This window comes from Leucopleurus acutus (genome assembly GCF_964270905.1).
Source record: "Leucopleurus acutus genome assembly, chromosome: 7".
Classification (NCBI taxonomy): domain Eukaryota; kingdom Metazoa; phylum Chordata; class Mammalia; order Artiodactyla; family Delphinidae; genus Leucopleurus; species Leucopleurus acutus.
In genome coordinates, this window is record NC_139150.1 from 82,995,352 (window position 1) to 83,015,127 (window position 19,776).

Genomic DNA, 19,776 nt, shown 5'->3' on the forward strand with positions numbered 1-19,776 from the left:
GCTAACCCAGGGGCTGGCAAACTATGGCCCTCGGGCCAAGTCTGGCTTATGCCTGTTTGGGGGCAGTCTACAGGCTAAGAATAGTTTTTACATTTTTAAGTGGTTTGAAAAAAAAATCAAAAGAAGCGTGACATTTTGTGACAAATGAAAATTTTATGAAATTCACATGTCAGTGTCCATAAATAAAGTTTTATTGGAACACAGTCATGCCTATTTACATATCATCTGTGGCTACTTTTGCGCTACAGGGGCATGTGGAGTAGTTGCAGCAAAGTCTGTATGGCCTGCAATGCTGGAAATATTTACCATCTGGCCCTTTGCCGAGAAAGTTTGCCACAATTGCTTGTTCCTGGATGACTGCCACAGCCTCCTACCCTGTCCCCCCTCCCACTCTTGTGATCTTCTGGCCTTTCTCTATATAGCAGCCTGAGTGACTTTTTTAAATAAGTTTTTTATTTTATAAGTTTCATCTGTACTACCTTGTGATCCAACATCTGAATACACTAAAAAGTGATCATCCCCAGAAGTCTAGTTGGTATCCGTCACCATACAGTTGACCTCATTTACCCATTTTGCCCACCCCCAGCTCCCTTCCTTTCTGGTAACCACTAATCTGATCTCTGTATCTATGAGTCTGTTTCTATTTTGTTTTCTTTGTTTGCTTGTTGTTGTTTTTTTTGATTCTACAAATGAGTGAAATCATATGGTATTTGTCTTTCTCTGTATGACTTATTTCAGTTAACATAATACCTTTAAGGTCCATCCATGTTGTCACAAATGGCAGGATTTCATTGTTTTTAATGGCTGAGTAATATTCCATTGTGTATATATACCACATCTTCTTTATCCATTTGTCTATGGATGAACACTTAGGTTGTTACCACATCTTGGCTATTGTAAATAGTGCTGCATGGAACATACAGGTGCATATATCCTTTTGAATTAGTGTTTTCATGTTCTTGTATAAATAGCCAGAAGTGGAATAGCTGGGTCATGTGGTAGTTCTATTTTGAAGTTTTTCAGGAATCTCCATACTGTTTTACATAGTGACTGCACTAATTTACAGCCGCACCAACAGTGTATGAGGATTCCCTTTTCTCAGCATCCTTGACAACACTTGTTATTTCTTGCTTTGCAATAATAGCCATACAAACAGGTGTGAGGTGGTATCTCACTGCGGTTCTGATTTGCATTTCCCTAATAATTAGTGATGTTGAACATCTTTTCATGTGCTTATTGGCCATCTGTATGTCTTTGGAAAAATGTCTATTCAAATCTCCTGTACATTTTTAATCTGGTTGTTTGTTTTTCTATTGTTGAGTTGTATGAGTTCTTTATATATTTTGGATCTTAACCCCTTATCAGGTATGTGATTTGCAAATATCTTCTTCCACTCAGGAGGTTGAATTTTTATTTTGATAATGGTTTCCTTCACTGTGCAGAGCTTTTTAGTTTGATGTAGTACCATTTGTTTATTTTTGCTTTTGTTTCCCTTGCCTTTGGATTCAGATCCACAAAAACATTAAAACTAATGTCAATGAGGTTACTGCCTATGTTTTCCTCTAAGAATTTTATGGTTTCAGGTCTTACATTCAAACCTTTAATCCATTTTGAGTTAATTTTTGTGTGTGGCATGAGATAGTGGTCTAGTTTCATTCTTTTGCTTGTGGCTGTCCAGTTTTCCCTGCACCATTTATTGAAGAGACTATCCTTTTTCCATTGTATGTTCTTTGCTCCTTTGTTGTAAATTAATTGTCCGTATACATATGGGTTTATTTCTGGGTTCTCACTGCTGTTCTCTTGATCTGTGTGTCTGTTTTTGTGCCAGTACTATATTGTTTTGATTACTATAGTTTTGTAGTACAGTTTGAAATCAGGGAGTGAGATACCTCCAGCTTTGTTCTTCTTTCTCATGATAGTTTTGGCTATTCGGGTCCTTTAGTGGTACTATTCAAATTTTAGGATTATTTGTCCTAGGTCTATGAGATATGCCATTGGAATTTTGATAGGGATTACACTGAATCTGTAGATTACTTTGGGTACTATGGACATTTTAACAATATTAATTCTTCCAGTTCTTGGATATGGAATATCTTTCCACTTATTTGTGTCTTTTTCAATTTCTTTCATCAGGGTCTTATAGTTTTCCGTGTGTTGGTCTTTCACTTTTGGTTAAATTTATTCCTAGTTATTTTATTCTTTTGGTACAATTGTAAATGGGATTATTTTCTTAATTTCTCTTTCTGATAGATCATTATTAGTGTATAGAGATGCCGTACATTTTATCATGTCATCTGAAAATCATGACAGTTTTTACTTCCTCCTTTCTGATTTGGATGCCTTGTATTTCTTTTTCTTGCCTAATTTCTATGACTAGGACTTCCAACCCTGTGTTGAATGAAAGTGGCAAGAGTGGGCATCCTTGTCTTGATCCTGATCTTAGATGAAAACCTTTCTGCTTTTCACTACTGAGTATGATGTTAGCTGTGGGTTTGTCATATATGGCCTTTATTATGTTGAAGTATGTTCCCTCTGTACCCACTTTGTTGAGTTGTTATCATAAGTGGACGTTGAATTTTGTCAGGTGCTTTTTTCTTCATTTATTGAGATGATCATGTGATTGTTTACCCTTCATTTTGTTAATGTTCTGTATCACATTGATTGATTTGCAGATATTGAACCATCCTTGAATCCCTGGAATAAATTATATTTCATTGTGGTGTATGATCCTTTTAATGCATTATTGGATATGTTTTGCTAATATTCATTGAGGATTTTTGCATCTGTGTTCATCAGGAATATTGGCCGGTAATTCTCTCTTTTTTTGTGGTGTCCTTGTCTGGTTTTGGTATCAGGAAAATGCTAGCTTTGTAGAATGTGTTTGGAAGGCTTCCTTCCTCTTCAATTTTCTGGAAGAATTTGAGAAGGATAGGTCTTAAATATTCTTGGAATGTTTTGTAGAATTTGCCATTGAAGCCCTTTTGTCCTGGGCTTTTGTTTGTTGAGAGAATTTTGATTGCTGTTTCAATTCCCTTACTAGTAATTTGTCTATTCAGATTTTCTTTTTCTTCATAATTCATTCTTGGAAAATTGTGTTTCTAGGAGTTTATCCATTTGTTCTAGGTTGTCCAATTTTTTGGCAAATAATTGTTTATGATAATCTCTTATGATCCTTCGTTTTTCTATGGTGTCATTGTTATTTCTCCTCTTTCATTTCTGATTTTATATATGAGTCCTCTCTCCTTTTTATTAGTCTAGCTAAAGTTCTATTGATTTTGTTTATTTTTTTAAAGAACCAGCTCTTAGTTTTATTGATCTTTTCTACTTTTCAGTCTTTATTTATTTCTGCTCTGATTTTTATTATTTCCTTCCTTGTACTAATAATGGGCTTCATTTGTTATTCTTTTTCTAGTTCCTTTAGGTGTAAAGTTAGACTGCTTATTTGGGATTTTTCTAGTGTCTTGAAGTTGGCCTGTATTGCTATGAACTTCCCTCTTGTAACCACTTTTGCTGCATTCCAAAGATTTTGGTATGTTGTATTTCTGTTTTTATTCGTTGCTATGTTTTTTTTTTTAATTTCTCCTTTTATTTCTTCAAAGACCCATTGGTTGTTTAGTAGCATGTTGCTTAATCTTCACGTTTTTCCCATTTTTTCCTTGTGATTGATTTCCAGTTTCATACAATTGTCAGTGGAGAAGATGCTTGATATGATTTTAATCCTCTTGTATTTATTAAGACTTGTTTAGTGACCTAACATGTGATCTATCTTGGAGAATCTTCCATGTGCACTTGAGAAGAATGTATTCTACTGCTTTTGGGTGGAATGTTCTTTGTATGTCCAGTAAGGTCATCTGGTATGTGTCAAAGTCTGATGTTTCCTTATTAATTTTCTGTTTGGATAATCTATCCATTGGTGTAAGTGGGGTGTTAAAGTCCCCTACTATTATTGCATTACTCTCAATTTCTCCCTTTAAGTACATTAATATTTGCTCTATGTATCTTGGTGCTCCTGTGTTGGGTGCATATACATTTGTAAATGTTATATCTTCTTGCTGGATTGACCCCTTTATCATTATGTAATGCCCTTTGTCTTTTATTACTGTGTTTGTTTTGTCTGTTATTCCAGCTTTCTTTTTTTTCCATTTGCCTGGAATATCTTTTTCAATCTCTTCATTTTCAGTCTTTGTGTATTCTTTCTTCTGAAGTGAGTATCTTAGAGGCAACATATAGATAGACCATGCTTTTTTATCTGTTCAGTTGCTCTTTTAATTGGTGAATTTAGTCCTTTTACATTTAAAGTAATTATTGACCAGTATGTATTGCTGTCATTTTGGTAGTTGTTTTATGGCTGTCTTTGTAGTTCCTTTCTGTTCCTTTCTTATTCTCTTTCTCTCTTACCTTGTGTTTTGGTGGTTTTCTTTAGTGTTATGTTTAGATTCCCTTATCATTTTTTTCCTGGATTTACTATAAGTTTTTCCCTTGTGGTTACTATGAGGTTCACATATAACATCCTATGTAAGTAGTAGCCTATTTTAAGTTGGTAGCAGCTTAAATTTGAACACATTCCAAAGCTTTATCTTTTTTACTCCCCATTCCCCCATTTTATACTTGTGATGGCACAAGTGGAGGCTTTGTTCATCTAGTTTTCAGGTCCCTTTCTGAGGGAATTATTTCATATTTAGTTGAAAGATTTGCTGTGTCCATGGTAGGAGATGAGTTTAGGATCTTCTTACACCACCCTTGAGCCTTCTCCCTTGAGTGATCACTCTTTTATTATCATTCTCAGAGTCTTCCCAATGCATTGTAATAAAACTTTTGTTACAGAAACCAACTCCTCATGGTGGTTAACAGGGCCCTACATATCTTGACCTTGTCTGTCTCTCTGACTTCATCTCCGTACTCTCTTCACTGTTTACCAACTATCTTTTTAAAATACTCTCTTGCATGTTCCAGGCTTACTCTTGTCTCACAGCCTTCACATTTGCCGTTCCCTCTAGAAGGTATGCACTTCCCAATGGTCATCACATAGCTTTAGCTAGAGTGACCAGCAGCAGCCATTACCCTGTTTCATTTTCTTCTGAGCAGTTATTATTGTGTGTAATTACCTTGATTATTTATTTGTTTACATGTTCAATATCTTTTTCCCTTCCCTGATTCTTTAGTAAGATTCTTAGTATAGGCAACTCAGTGTTTTTCATGGCTGTATCCCTAGTCCTTAGAATAGTGCCTGGCACCTAGGAGGTGATTAGACTAATGATGAACGCTATAGAATGGGTTGCAGAAGAGAGGGATTAGAAGTGGGGTGATGATGATTTAGGTGTCTGGTGCAATGATAAAGAGATGTGATGGATATTTAAACCAGGGCCATGCAGTGGGACCAGGAGGCTCATAAATAGATACAACTTAACTGCAACTCAAAATATGCACATCCAGTATTTGGAGACACACACCACACACACATTTCCACAGATGACTATATGCATTGCATTGAAATAACAAGGAAAACTGTTGTGTTAAATCAACTGAAGAATGTTTTCTAATTCCTGCCTTATGCATTTATTTCAGTTTTTACTCTCATACCAAACCACTTAATGTTTCTTGGTTTGAGAACGTTGTTTGCATATGTAAGGAATCCAAGGAACATGTGTTAAGCCCACAGATGTGTATGTATTCCAATTACTAAAAATTATATACCAACTTCAGTTTTCTCTTTAGAACCCAAATGATAAATTTAAGCCCCCAATTGGCGTATCTTGATGTTTGAACTATCTATAGTAGTGTCATTGGAAGGCAAGATGAGTGAAAATAATCTTCATTGAAAGTCTGTATGTTTCGACTTCACCTGTGGCTCTTAGAAATCTGCATGAGAGGTACAAGGCAATGTTTTGTAGAATTTAAAGAAAACTTTTAAATTATGTGTGGATCAAATATTTGATACATAACAGTCCCTGATCACAGGAAAGATCATTAGATTAGAAAAAGAGTTTCAGAGTCAAGGAGCTGATACAAAATTCAAAGGTGTTTTCAGAGCATTTGCAAGACAGCCTTAAGCATTCACCTTTCTGGTCTAGCAGATGCTCCTCATGAACCCTGCTGGATTTTCAGAGGAGAGCAGCTCTTCTGTGCTGAGATGTAGCCTCAGATAAAAACCAACTAACCAACCAAACAAACAAACAAACAAACTCCTGCTTTTCTCCCATGTGAAGACCACCCCCACCCCAGCACACATGCACAGAGTACATGAAATTCTGTATTTATCAAATAACTTGTTTTTGAGGAAATGATTCTTCTCATTGTCACAGGAGTTTTTGTTTATTAAAGGATTCTTTACATTTAGAACTGCTTCAATAGGTTTAAATATTTGTTAGCAGATCATCAGCTGCTTTTCTGGAGAAGAACACCTTTCCATTTTCTAAGATGACTTAAATATTCTTTAATGAAGTAGATAATGCAGGGCAGGTATTATTATCCCCACGTACAAGTGAGGAAACAGAGGCTGGGAGAAGTGAAGCACCTGTGAGGTCTCACAGCTGGTAAAGGCAAGGTATCCTGGCTTCATTAGGACATAGGTCTCTTGAATGCCAGTTGAGTACTTTCCAAAGTGGGTAAGACTGTGGTTCTGCAGAGTGATCCTGGGACTCAGGGCAAGTCCTCCAAATGTCTCTCTGTCCCAGGTTCCTTATCTATAAAATAGTGTTTGAACTCATTTATTAATGAATTCTTCTTTCATCTGTAGAATTTTGGAATTTAATAATAGGGTAGAGAAACTTATAGCTAAAATATTATGATCTCTTTCCCTTGCAAATGTTAGTTAGAAATAAAGATTGAGAAAGAAACATCCGAAATCATTAGGTAAGTTTGAGGGAAATGATCTTGGTTAGAGCAAGTTGATTTATAACTAGCCTTTTAGGAATCACTACCACTCTATTTATATATAGGCCACAGAGACAGAGTTAAGTTTGTATTCAGACATCTGCAGAAGCGTTCTGTGGGGCAGCCACTCACAGCTGAAGCACCAGAGGAGAGAATGATTACACCTTTGCTCCATCCTAGCCAACTGTTTGGCATGTGCTCTTTTCTGTGCTTTGTAGCTTATTTAATGCTGTCCCCATCTGACCCCATCTGAAGGTGCTGTGGAGGGATTAGCCATATGTTTTTATTATTCTGCCTTCGCTCTCAGCCACATGCTTTGGAGAGGCAATATAGTGGGTAAATCACACATAAATCACAGGTTTTATACTTGAGCAGACTTTGATTCCAATCCCAAGTTTGAGAGGTATGATCTTGGGCTGCTTATTTATTTATTTATTTTATAAGTCTCAGTTTTATCATCATCATCATAGCCAACATAATTAATTACTTATTATAGTAAGCACTATGTCAAGCCCATTATCTGCATTGACTAATTGAGGATTTATAACAACCTGCAAGGTAGTGTTATTATATTTTCTATTTTATACATGAGGCTTATGAGATGCTGAGAGGTTAAGTAATTTGGAAACCATGTAGTTAGTAAGTGGTAAATCTAACTTTCAAACTCAGGAACAATCCATATTCTTAATCTCCACTTGACACTGCCTCTCACTGTGGGCTGGGTATATCAGTCAGGATAAGCTATGCTGCAGTAACAAAACCCCCCAAATGTCAGTGGCTTAAAACAACAAACGTTTATTTATTGCTTCATTACACGTATTGGCTGGGAGCTCTATCAGCATCATCCTCATTCCAAGATGAGGCTGACAAGGCAGCCGCCTTTTGAAAAGTTAGCATTTATTATGGCACAGAGAAAGAGAGCACTACCCTTGCACTGTTAACGCTACTATTATTGATGAATAATTTTTTTTGTGGGGGGCTCTCCTGGGCACTGCAGGATCTTTAGCAGCATCCCTGGCCTTGACCCACTAGACGCTAGTAGCACCTTTCTCCCAGTTGTGACAACTCCAAATTGCCGAATGTCCCCTGGGTGCAACATTATCCTCGGTTGAGAACCACTGCTTTAGTCTAAGATCTTGCAGTAAGCAGTGAAATCCTCCTCCTGGCAGTGATACAAGTCTCAACTCATTGGCCAGAGCTAGTCACCTGAACCCATCTCACCACAAGGAAGCCAGGAAGTGAATCCTACAAAGAGAAACATAGGGGAAAACAGAAATGTTTGGGAAACAGCACTAATGATTACCACAGATGGGGACAATAATAATATGTCATATGGACTGTTACGTGGATTAAATGAAACTTAGACATTTAAGTCAGTATGGACATCTAGGACAGTTTAGGCAAACTATATCCAAATCCAGCTATCCATCTGTTGTGGTAACTAAAGTTTTATTGGAACACAGACACGCCCATTTGTTTGCATATTGTCTGTGGCTGTTTTCACACTACAGCAGGGGAGTTGTCTAGTTGCAACACAGACTGTAGGCCCCCAGAGCCTAAAATATTTAATATATGACCCTTTACAGGAAAAGTTTGCCAACTCCCGGTTTATAGAAACAAATTTATTTTGCAAGCGGAACTTTGGGGTAAACAGCAAAAATGGAAGATGATGCATAGTCCTGTGTCGATCTTTGTTTCTAAATTGTTAGTGTGTACTTAGCATTATGCACTTGTGCCTCTGTGATCCCCAGCTTGGGGCTGTGACAGGATTCACAAAGATCTGCATCTACTCTCTCTACTTGTATGGTTCACAACTTGCAGCTACACCTTTAAGTTAAAAAAACAACTTTGTATTGATCTTTCTCATACATACAGAAAAGTTCACATGTCATAAGTCTACAGCCTCATGAGCTTTCACAGGCTGTGCTCACCCACAAGTGCCTTCCTGCTCCCTTGCAGACCTACTCACTGCTCTAGGGCACCCTGACTTCTAAGAGCAACGGTAGTCAACTTAAAAAAAAATTTTTTATCGTGGACAGTTTTCAAACATGTACAGTGGTAGAGAAAATCATGAATGAACCGCATTGTATCTTTCAGCAGCTTCAAAAATTATTAGTATTTTGTCATTCATGTTTTATATACTCTCTCTCTCACTTCTCTCTCCAGATAGGTAGGTAGGTAGGTACATAGGTAGATAGATGGATGGGGAGAGATAAAATATCTATTATCTATACATTATATAATAATATAGGATGTATTAGTATATGTTAATCTGTATAATATCAATTGGGTCCCCATTTTTATAAGCTTTAACTTATCTTTTCTCATTTGTAGAGATAGGGATAATAATAGGACCTGCATAAATCTTCCTAGGGTTGTTAAAGATTAATTGATATCCATAAAGCTCTTAGAAAGGCAGGTAGTAAGTATTCAATAAATATTAACCATCTCCATCAAAATCAGCACCACCTGGATTTAAGAAACTAATTATCAAGATCATAACTGCCCTCCCTTCCTTTCTCTAGGTCTATGCTGTGGTGGTAATTGCATCTGTAGTAGGATTTTGTCTGCTGGTAATGCTGTTTCTGCTGAAGTTGGCAAGACACTCCAAGTTTGGCATGAAAGGTAAGAAGGGTTGTGTTTATTTTACTTCTTATGTGGAATCATTTTTGGCTTGTGACTAATGCTAATTACCACTAAAGAAGGAAGCAGCTAGATTTACGATGACTAGGGGTGAAGGCTGAAAAAATAGGAACAAGGCTATGATACTACAAATCAAGACAGAGCAAAATCATGTTGATTATTCAGCACTACTCATTTTCCAATGAGGACAGTTATCCCAGAAGACACAGAACTGGTTTCTTGAGTTTCAAGTGCCTAATAATGATATAAAAAAATAGTACCCGAGTTTTACTTTTGTTTCAGAAAGGCAGGCCAGGCTGGGTGGCAGTAGGCTAGTTACGGACACATGTATTTTGTGTAGAAAGGTCCTTTCTGTTGTACATTTGACTTCTAGAATTTCCATGGTGTGCTTTTTGTGTTGCTGCTGCTTTTTCAGATTCTCATCTTTTGAAATTTAAAGTGTTGGGAAGCAAAATAACAGCCGTTGGAGGTACATTGATGCTTTGTGAATGAGTGGCTTTTTATTTTAGTGGAAAAGTTCCTAGTGCTCGATTAAAAATTAGGGTCTCTGTTGCCTCTCAGTAGACCATTGGTCTCTTTTAGAGGATTGAAAATTCATTTTGGGGGACAGGGGAAACGTATTTAAATGTTCTTGTGATATAAGTAGCCAAGAGTTTCAGTGATTAAAAAGCATTTGCTCTGAAATTTAAGCGTATGTATTGACTCATATGTTATCGTTAAATTCTGCGTGGTCTCTTATAAATAGCCACTCGCTTGGGAAATCTGTGAGGAAGGTTTAGTGGTGTCTTTCTTAATTGTGTTGGGGAGACAGTCAGGTGGGCTTTCTTGATCTGTACGGTTCATTACAATTACCATTAATGTCACTTGCTTACTTGAAAGTGATCTTTAAGTAGCAATAAATTGTCCAATGTACACTGGGCTCTGGGGTGAATCAGATCCATTTCTGATGCTTTTTCCTCTGCCTTTGTTGGTGCCCATGACCAAGATTCCCAAACCTGAAATGAATGAGGAGGAGCCATGGTAAATTAAGCCTTAAAAAAACACCTAAACCTTCTCCTGACTCCCTGTTTGGCCTGTTGATCCTTGACATTTCTTTTGAAGGAGGAAAGACCTCTCATTCTCCAATTATGAATAAGGCTTGGGAGAGGGACTGTACTGCAGTGATTTTAATTAATCCTATGGTGGTGGTTTGCAAACTTGACTTTGCCTCAGAAACTCATGGAGAGCTTGTGAAAACACAGATTTCTGGGCTACCCTGAGAGTTTCTGATTTAATAGGTCTGCGGTGGGCTTGGAAATGGGCATTTCTGATGGTTTCCAAGGGATGCTGCTTTTTCCCAAGCATTCTCAGAGAATCACCTTTCTGTGGGATACACATGGGTTCCCAGGTCTCTTTCCAAGCATGACAAGATGTGGGAGAGGCATTTCAAACCAAACCTACCCATGGCTTCAAAGACCTTTCTGGGTCCCCGTGTTCGGCTGGTGCCCAGGTCTGGCCTAGGCTTCTCCTCTCTATATGTTAGCCACCTCCCATGGGATTTTGTTCTCTTCATCCTGATCAGATGCTTTCTTTCCTTAGAGGCACTTGGGGTGGATGCCCCCAAGCAGAGTGTTTACTGGACAGAGCCAGATTCTAGCTCTGTCACTTTCCTGTCTTGAGGGTTGACTTGGAAACTTTCATCTTGTGGGCTCTTCAGAGAAAGGGTATGTTCAGGTCCTACTGGGAGCTCAGAAAGGCTTTGGGAACCCTAGGAGCAATATTTGGGAGTCACTCCCCACCCCCACTTTGTGTTAAGAAAACAACAGAAGAATGGTCTGTAAATGTGAACTCACTCTCTGTAGTGCAGTGCTGGAGGAGAATAAAAGGCAGACGTTTTGTTTCAGAGAAGGTTGTATTTCATATAGTGACTCTGTCACTAAGGCTGACAAAGTATTTTATTTAGATAATTTGGGGTGACCACTGATGAAGCACCTATATTTTCCGGGTATAACCTAAGGGTACCGTTAATGATTGGTAAGAAAGATTTTACTTAACCTTGTCACAGATCCAGTAAATGACTTTCTTCAGACAGTAACTACTAGAGCATATGTTTTACTCCCTTATTTTCAGACATAAATAAAATTATTTTTAAAATTTTGTCTCAGAGACTCAGGTTCTTGTTTAGAATAGCTTTTTTCTCTATTTTTAGCTACACGTCTAACTGTGCCATGGTTTGGACAAAATGGGCCTGAGTTGAGGTTCTTGTTTTATTGGTCAAATGCTGAGCTGTAATTTAGGGGACCTAGAAGAGAAGATGAGGCTCATGTAATGAAACTACCTAAAAAGTGGTGTTTAACAATTAATGTAAGTTAAAAGGACCTCTTGTATAGTATAGGGGACTATATTCAGTATCTTGTAATAACCTATATACATATATAGATGTAAAACTGAATCACTTTGCTGTACACTTGAAACATCAACTATTCTTCAATCAACTATACTTCAATCAGCAAATTAATGTAACTTAATGTACTTTAAATGCTATTAGAGCTGTTGAAAAAACATACATTTTTAAAAGGGGAGAATGTGTAAAAACACTATTATACTTCCTGAAATAACCAGAAAACATGTCACTTGTGATTTCTGAGTAACAGCGGTATGAAATGTGCATATCCTTGGCCAGAACCAGTGCCTTGGTTCTGTGTAAGAGGCCAATGGCTGACGTGCAAATGAGCTATTCCAAATGTAATTCTTGCCCTCCTAAGCACCTTTGGGGAGATTTACCGCCATGCATATTCCCTTGTCCTGGGGACAGATTGAGACTGAAGGACGGCAGCCAGCCCACTCATAGGTGTTTCCAGCTTTTTGCATCCCCAGCATTGCGCACTTCAGCCTCCACTGTTTCAATCCATGGTAGCAGCGTTGGGATTATAGATTACGGTTTAATACTATTGATTCAACTGATTCCCAGGGTAACACAAACCAGAAATCTCTTAAAATCACACTGCAGCTGCATGCAGGGCAACTCAAGATTTATAGATCAACCCTAGAATCCAAACATCATTGATGGCATTGCTTTCCATGGGAAGGTGATCCCTAAATTCCAAATCAGGGAGTTAAACCTAGATCTTAGAATACAGCAGTGAGCTGTGCTGTGTTCTTTGGAAATGGGTCTATGTGACTGTAAGCTTCATAGGATTTTTTTTCATCTGTTCTGTCAGTTCACTATAACCAAATCCTGATGGTACAATCTAGAACACAGAGGCCAGACTGTGAGCTCCAGAGTTCATGTTGGTCTTGTTCATCATTACTTACCCAGTACCAAGGCCAAAGTTGGCAGTTGATAAATATTAATTGTTGGAATGAATGATTACAGAGAGTTTTCAACTCCATCCACTTTAGGTTGTTAATTGGAAAACAGTTAATATTTGGAGGGCAGCGTGTATATGAATGGTTAAAGAGAGATATTGGAGCTTTTCTAAGCTTCTAAACTTAAAAGAAATTATTCCAGATAAGTAATGGTCATAGACAGGAGGTCATTTTGTCCAGGTTTTGTCTTAGGATATGTGGGTTTTCACACACTGTTTTAAACTGTTACTGTTGTTGAAGTTTGGAGGATTCATTTTGACTTTCCATTTTGCACATGAGCCTCTTCAGTTTCTGCCTCTCTCCTTCCAAATGTGTGGCCTCGTAATATGTGTCTTTGTCCAGCTTTGAGGCTGGCAGAAGTGCCAGATGGTGGCTCTCATCTTGGTGTTAACCTAGAAATTATGTTTCATTATCGTTTGATAGGTTTTAAGCCTCTTGTTGCGAGTGTCCAATAGACTACCAGCCCTGTTTCAATAAAGATGTCAAGAGGTAGAATTTATCCTATTCCATTTCTCCATGCTCATTTCTGTGCCTTAACACCATCCTTTTGGCTTTTGGTTGAATATCTAGTTATCATAATTGCAGAGTCCTGAATAAAGCTCCTCTGTTAGCGTTTGGCCATCTGTATAGGGATTATTCATATGCGTGTTTAGTATGGGTGCATGAACTATATAACACATCTATCTAAATCTATGCCTGTATCGATACCCTGGAGGTAAATGTATAATTTTATCCCTTTTCTTTGAAGAATGCCTGTGATTTATTTTAATTTTCACTGAAGTAGGGCTCAAGGACCTTTCCAGAGCAGCTCTATTGCCAAAGGAACAGGCAATCAAGCCTTTGAATGCTCTCATTTTTGTTGTAACCAAGTCTTATGTTTAGTTCTCACATTGCTTCCTGGCTCCCTTTCTTCGTTGAAAATGTAGAAGTGCACATAAAGAGGAAATGGAAGCATCTAGGGGCACAGGGGCTGCCAAGTCTTCTGAAAGTGATCCACATTGGGAGCCCCGCCTGATGGCATTGATAATGAACAGGGTTGGGAAAAAAAAATAAGGGAATCAAAAGGGCGGAGGGGGATTGGCAGTCATCACACTGGTGAAGAATAGCTGTGACCATCAGCTTTCTGTTACTTGCGTTTCCTGATGGAAGTCCACATACGATATTTATTCTCTAAGTACCGATGCATCCTTTGTCCTTCTGGAGTAAATATAAAAGTGACCTGAAGCGGTCCCGCAGGAGGAACTGGAATAGGAAGCCTTTTCCCTTATTCAGGTTTGATGGCCTGCAGATTTCCTCTGCAGCCTCCTGTCCTTGACATAAACCGCTCATGTGTCTTCATTCCTGCTAATTGAGCAGTAGGCATTTCCAACTCATAATTGACCAAAAAACTACACTGCCTGAGAACACAGAGCCAGGTTTTAACTCCAGATTCAATGTCCCCAGTTTAAGTTTCTCCTGTTATATAAATGATCTTCTAAATGTCTTTCAACAGCAACCAAAAATTTGGTTCTTTAAAAATAGTCATAAACATAGTGGGACCAAAGCTAAAGAGGTTGAAGGTTAAAGCCTTTTATATGAGCTGAAAATAATTCTGGAAAATTTAGGAGGTTGACTTTAGCAGATATTTGGATCAACTTTTAAAAGAGGGAAAAATGTGACTGAAAGCCAGAAACACAGTTATAGAAACTTCTGTAAGGACAGACTGTTTTCCGTATGATCCTTCCCCCCCAACCATTTTTTTAAAAAGACAAATAACATTTAAGTATTATAACAGTAACACATGAATGCGTTCTCATTTTTCAAAATTTCAAGCACTTTAGAAATACATAGAGCTAAAAGGGAAAGTTCCTCTTCATCTTCCTTTCCCACTACCATGTCCACTCCTAGGGATAACCTTCTTTAACCATCCCCAGTGCATATATTATGTCAATAATAAGATATATAGCTCCATTCATTATGTAGATAATCAAATATATTCATTTTTGTTTGCATAAAGACATTATAATACCAATCTTGTTCTGCATCTTTTTAAAGGTAACTGTTTGCCTTGTAGATCTTTCTGAATCAATTCTTTTCTGAATTCTATTCCATAGTATTTCTGAGTACTCTGGTGTCAGGCTACCTCGGTCTGAATCCTGGCTCCGCCCATTACAAGTATGTGACTTTGAGCAAATTTCTCATCCTCTCTTGCCCCAGTATTTCCATCTGTAATGGGGCAGTAACTGTACCCACCTCAGAAGCTTGTTATAAGATAAACAGAGTTCATGTATGTGAAGCACTTTGGAAAGTTACTGGCATTTAGTAAATAAAAATAATACCTTACTTATAAAGACAGACATTTGGAAATGGATTGCTGAGAGAAAAGGTTTGTATATTTTAAATGTTGATTTTAAATGTTGATAGATTACCTTGCAGGAATGCTTTATCAATTTACACTCCCACCAACAGTAGATGAGGGCATCGTTTTGTTTATGCTTTCACCCATATCAGATATTATCAAACTTTTTTAGTTTTGCCAATTCACTTACAGTGTTATTCTGATTACTAATAAGGTTAAGCATTTTTGTCATGTGAAGAATAGAAAGAAATGTTTATTTTTATTTGTTGACTTACCTTATAAATTATATGTACTAATCTTTTATTGGTTATGTACATTGCTCATATTTTCTTCTAATCTTTTGACTTTTTAAAATAGTGTCTTTCGGCAAACAGGAAGATTTACTTTTTTTATAGAAGGAAACCTGTCCATCTTTTCTGTCTAAGTTTTGCATTTTGCTGAGGAAGTCTTCCCATCCCTGAGGCTGTAAACATACATTTTAATATTTTTTTCACTAGTTTTACTTTGTTTGTGGTTTTTTTTTACATGCTCTTTAATCTCTTTGAAATTCTTTTTTATTTTTAACTTGATGTGAAATACTCTCTCTTTCAGATATATATGTAATAAAGATATTTGCGTGACATTTTCAGAGAGACCAACAGTACAATTTTAATTTTCTGGAATCAGAAAGTCATTAATAAAAAGAAATTTTGAAGAGTTTAGTGATTAACTTTTTTTTTAAAGTAAGTAATAGGCTTTGTTTGTTCTCTTATTTTATTCTTACAAAAGAGTATCAGAGAATATAGGGTTTTGGTTTTTTTTTTTTAACTGCCCTCCCCGGCTTCAGTATATTTTAGCATTCTCTTAATAGAGAACAAAATTTGTCAATAACAATCAAGTCCTTGGAAATTTCATAAAAGACATTCAGTTGAAAGGGTTATTGAGTAATTTGACAAAGTGGAAATTAATCAAAAGAAGAGTTAACCCAAGTGTGCTTTTCTTGTCCTTTGGAGATGTTATATAAACCTTTACCCTTATATTCGTGAGGTGAAGATCTACTTTCTGAAGTCTCTTCTTGTAGGGTCACCATTTGGGTTATGCCTGTGTGAGGGCAGAACGTGCATATTCTTTGCAGCATATTGAAAATGGGCCCAGAACTTTCAGGAACTGGCTCGATCAGGCAAAACAGGAAGCAGAAGTAGCAGCGTTTTTCCCATTAGCTTTCGGAGTACACTGACCTTGAACTTTTAAAATTCCCTCTCTTACGTGGGTATCCCATAAGCCCAGTGTGCTTCATGGGAGAACCCAGGTTTGCCTGTAATGTAGAAAGTGCAGCTGTATTGTTTAGGGACTTCCCACGCTACTAGTTTCACAAAAAGGTAAAGGGTCCCTTAAGGAATTAGATTTTGTACTTAAAAGTCAGAACTTGCTACCCTCTCTTTGGTCCTCCATAAATCCTGTGGTGAACTCACTTTGGCCTCCTTACACAGATCATCACGCACTTTAAAAAAGACTTCCCAAACTGTAAAGTCTGCAACTTTTCTTCTTCTTTTCACCCTTCATTTCTCTTTTTTTACCTTTCACTTTTTTCCCTGCCATTTTGTCTTTCCACATCTCTGTGCATCCTAATTTTACATTCTTCCCTCCCTATTTTGGTTTTCTTCCTCCTCATTCCTAGCATCTGATTTTGGTGGACCAGCTTTTCAGAATTTGTGAAGACGACAGATAATAACTTGGCTTAAATTGTAACATATGCTCTGACTTTATCCTACTTTATTTTGAGCAAGAATACTGAATGACTCGGGGAATAAATTTAGCTCTAAATCAGTGGAACTGTCACGTGGTAATTCAGAAGACAGCCTGTTTGAACACTGCACATCCTTCATGTTTGTAAGTTGTTAACTCTTAAGTCTTCAAACCTACGAGTGTATAGAAATGTAATATTGGAGACTTATGAATCAGACAAGTTTGGGTTCAAATCTCATGTCTCCCACCTGCTAACTATAATTTTAGGCAAAATTTTAAACTCTGTAAACCGTAGGTTCCTCTCTGGTAGATGCAATAATACCCATCTCTTGAGTGATTATAAGAATTAAATCAGTGCTTAGTTTCATGCCTGGCTCGTTGAACTAATTCTCTGAGGCAGTTATTGTTCAGATTTATGTTTTAGTAATATATCACTAAGGAAAAGAGTATGGGGAGAGTCCTGTCTGAATTTATACTGATTCAGAATTGTAGAAAAATGTCCCAAATGCATACAGTGTATATTTAAGGTTTATTAGTTGAATTTATAGAAAAAAAATTGTAATTTTAATGTGTTTTATTTTATGGGTATGTATTATAAATATAAAGTTGCTGAATCCTATGCTTATTTTAAGCCTTTGAGTCCTTAAAGATACTGTGTGCGAATAATTGCAAATTCTTAACTTTATTGTCCTTTGAACAGTTCATCTGTTTGAATTGTTTTGGGGTTTATGAAGACTCTGTTTTATCTGTTGATTGATTTGGTATGTAGACTTTTGTAGGGAAGGGGCAGAAAGAGCAGGCAGGGGTGGGATGGGGAAGAGAGCCCCTCCCTCTTCCCTCAATCACATCAGCTTAAGTCTAGAAATATGAGCTCATGGAGCCTTCTGTTCTGATGTGCTTCCTTTTTTCAAGGGGGGATTGCAAATGCTAAAATAATTTAACAAAAATAGGCTTTAATTTTTGATATACAGTAAGTCCCCTGCATACTTACTGTATATCAAAAATTAAAGCCTATTTTTGAGTTCCTTTCCAAGAGCACGTTCGTAAGTCCATTTTGTTCGTAAGTCCAACAAAGTTAACCTAGGTACCCAATAAACACAATCAGTTATATAGTACTGTACTGTAATAGGTTTATAATACTTTTCACACAAATAATACATACAAAACAAACAAACAAAAAATAAAGAAAACATTTTTAATCGTACAGTAACTGAAAAGTACAGTACAACAGCTGGCATACAGGGACTGGAATCGAGTGAACAGGCAAGAAGGGTTACTGATTGGAGGAGGGAGAGGAGGTGGGAGATGGTAGAGCTGAAGGATCATCAGCAGTAAGAGACGGAGGGCAAGCTGCAGTTTCACTCACGCCTGACGTTGATGGAATGCACGTTCGCATCTTTGAGAGTTTGCAACTTGAAGGTTTGTGTGTAGGGGACTTATTGTATTTACAGCTTCCTTGAATGGGTCATCCAGGACATCCACCTTACACAGAAACAATGTTAGCTCTTTGTATATAAAATAAAAAGTTAAAAACTTCCAAAAGAAAAAGATGAAAAGAGCATTCTGGAGAAAATAAATTCTTCCTTATGCAATTGATTGTCACTTGTGTTATTATAATCACAGACCAAGATGCTGCATTTCCAGAGAAGCCAAGGCTTTTGGCAGGCAAGTGGTGGTGGAAGATCTTTGTTTTTATCAAGACATCAACACAAATAGAATTACATTGGCTTGTTCTGTGATCACCTAGGAGCTTTAGTGGTCTGAGGACAGACAGAATGAGAGAGAGAGAGAGAATGAGAGAGAGAGTGTGTGGTCCATTCTAACTCACCAAGTCTTCAGTAAGAGATTAATATCCTGAGTTGAAGGCAGAGATGTCATCTCAGCCCTAACTGTATCAGTGGAAGGAAGGAAGGGGACTCAAGTTCAGGGCGGGAGTGGAGTGGGAGGGGAGAATGTTGGGAATGAGGTGGTATTCCTATTTACCATCATGGTTGTCATCTTTAGTAGTTCCGGCAAGACTTGAGTAGAGTAAGCCGTGATTTTCCCGCACTTACTTCCTGGATCGTCTGTAAAAGAAAATTGTGTAAAGACCAGAATTAGCAGTATGGGACCAAAAGACATCTGAGCGTCTCCTCGAGCTTTAATATCTACCATCCTGTAACACAGCCATTTTTCAAAACAATGACACACTCACTAAAAGAGTCTGCCATGCATTTCTGATGATGTCCTTTATTATTATGGCGTGTAATGATACAGTCTTTTTTTTCTTCACTGTGAAACCACAATCTATTATTAACATATGAAATATTGTGTCTATATGGTCAATGCTAAATAATCCTGGGTATGTTTTCAAATTTATGGTCATCTTAAGAAAATATTGCCTCTCAGTTATAAACAGAAGATATTTCTTATTTAGTTACATTCCCAATAATTCTGTTTACTATTAATTTGCATGTAGCATATACCCTGGCAGGGGTACCTTTGACATCCCAGCTCCAGAAAAGAGAGGCAGCCCTACCTAGCTCTCTTTTCCTGGAATGGTGTGGGTTTTTCAAGAAGCAGATCAACAGCTGATCTGCTTCCCAACTCTTTTGAGTCAGACTTCACAGCATGGCTTTTTAATTTTATTTGAATAAATTTTTATTTATTCATATTTAAAAGCCACACACATTCCATAGGCTGTAAATAATTTCTGTGTTACATTCCATGTAGCTATGAGTGTGGACAACTGCAAGGTCATTTCAGATGTATATTTATATGCATAATGTATCCCTCCCACTATATCTTGGTTCTCCTGTGATGCTATGGCAGTGGGTGAAGGAATATTAAAATGTCTAGGATAGGATGGA

At 37.4% G+C, this 19,776-nt stretch overlaps 1 protein-coding gene across 7 annotated transcripts in view; it reads left to right on the top strand.

The window, feature by feature from the left end:
- Positions 1-19,776, top strand: part of NTRK2 (neurotrophic receptor tyrosine kinase 2) — a gene marked incomplete at both ends in the record, with an annotated part of 376,408 nt that overhangs the window by 88,056 nt on the left and 268,576 nt on the right. For all 7 annotated transcript variants that reach the window (XM_082842860.1, XM_082842861.1, XM_082842862.1 and 4 more), the window contains one exon: positions 9,399-9,498. In XM_082842860.1, coding sequence (XP_082698986.1) covers positions 9,399-9,498 — 100 coding nt within the window. The remainder of the gene's footprint in view (positions 1-9,398; positions 9,499-19,776) is intronic.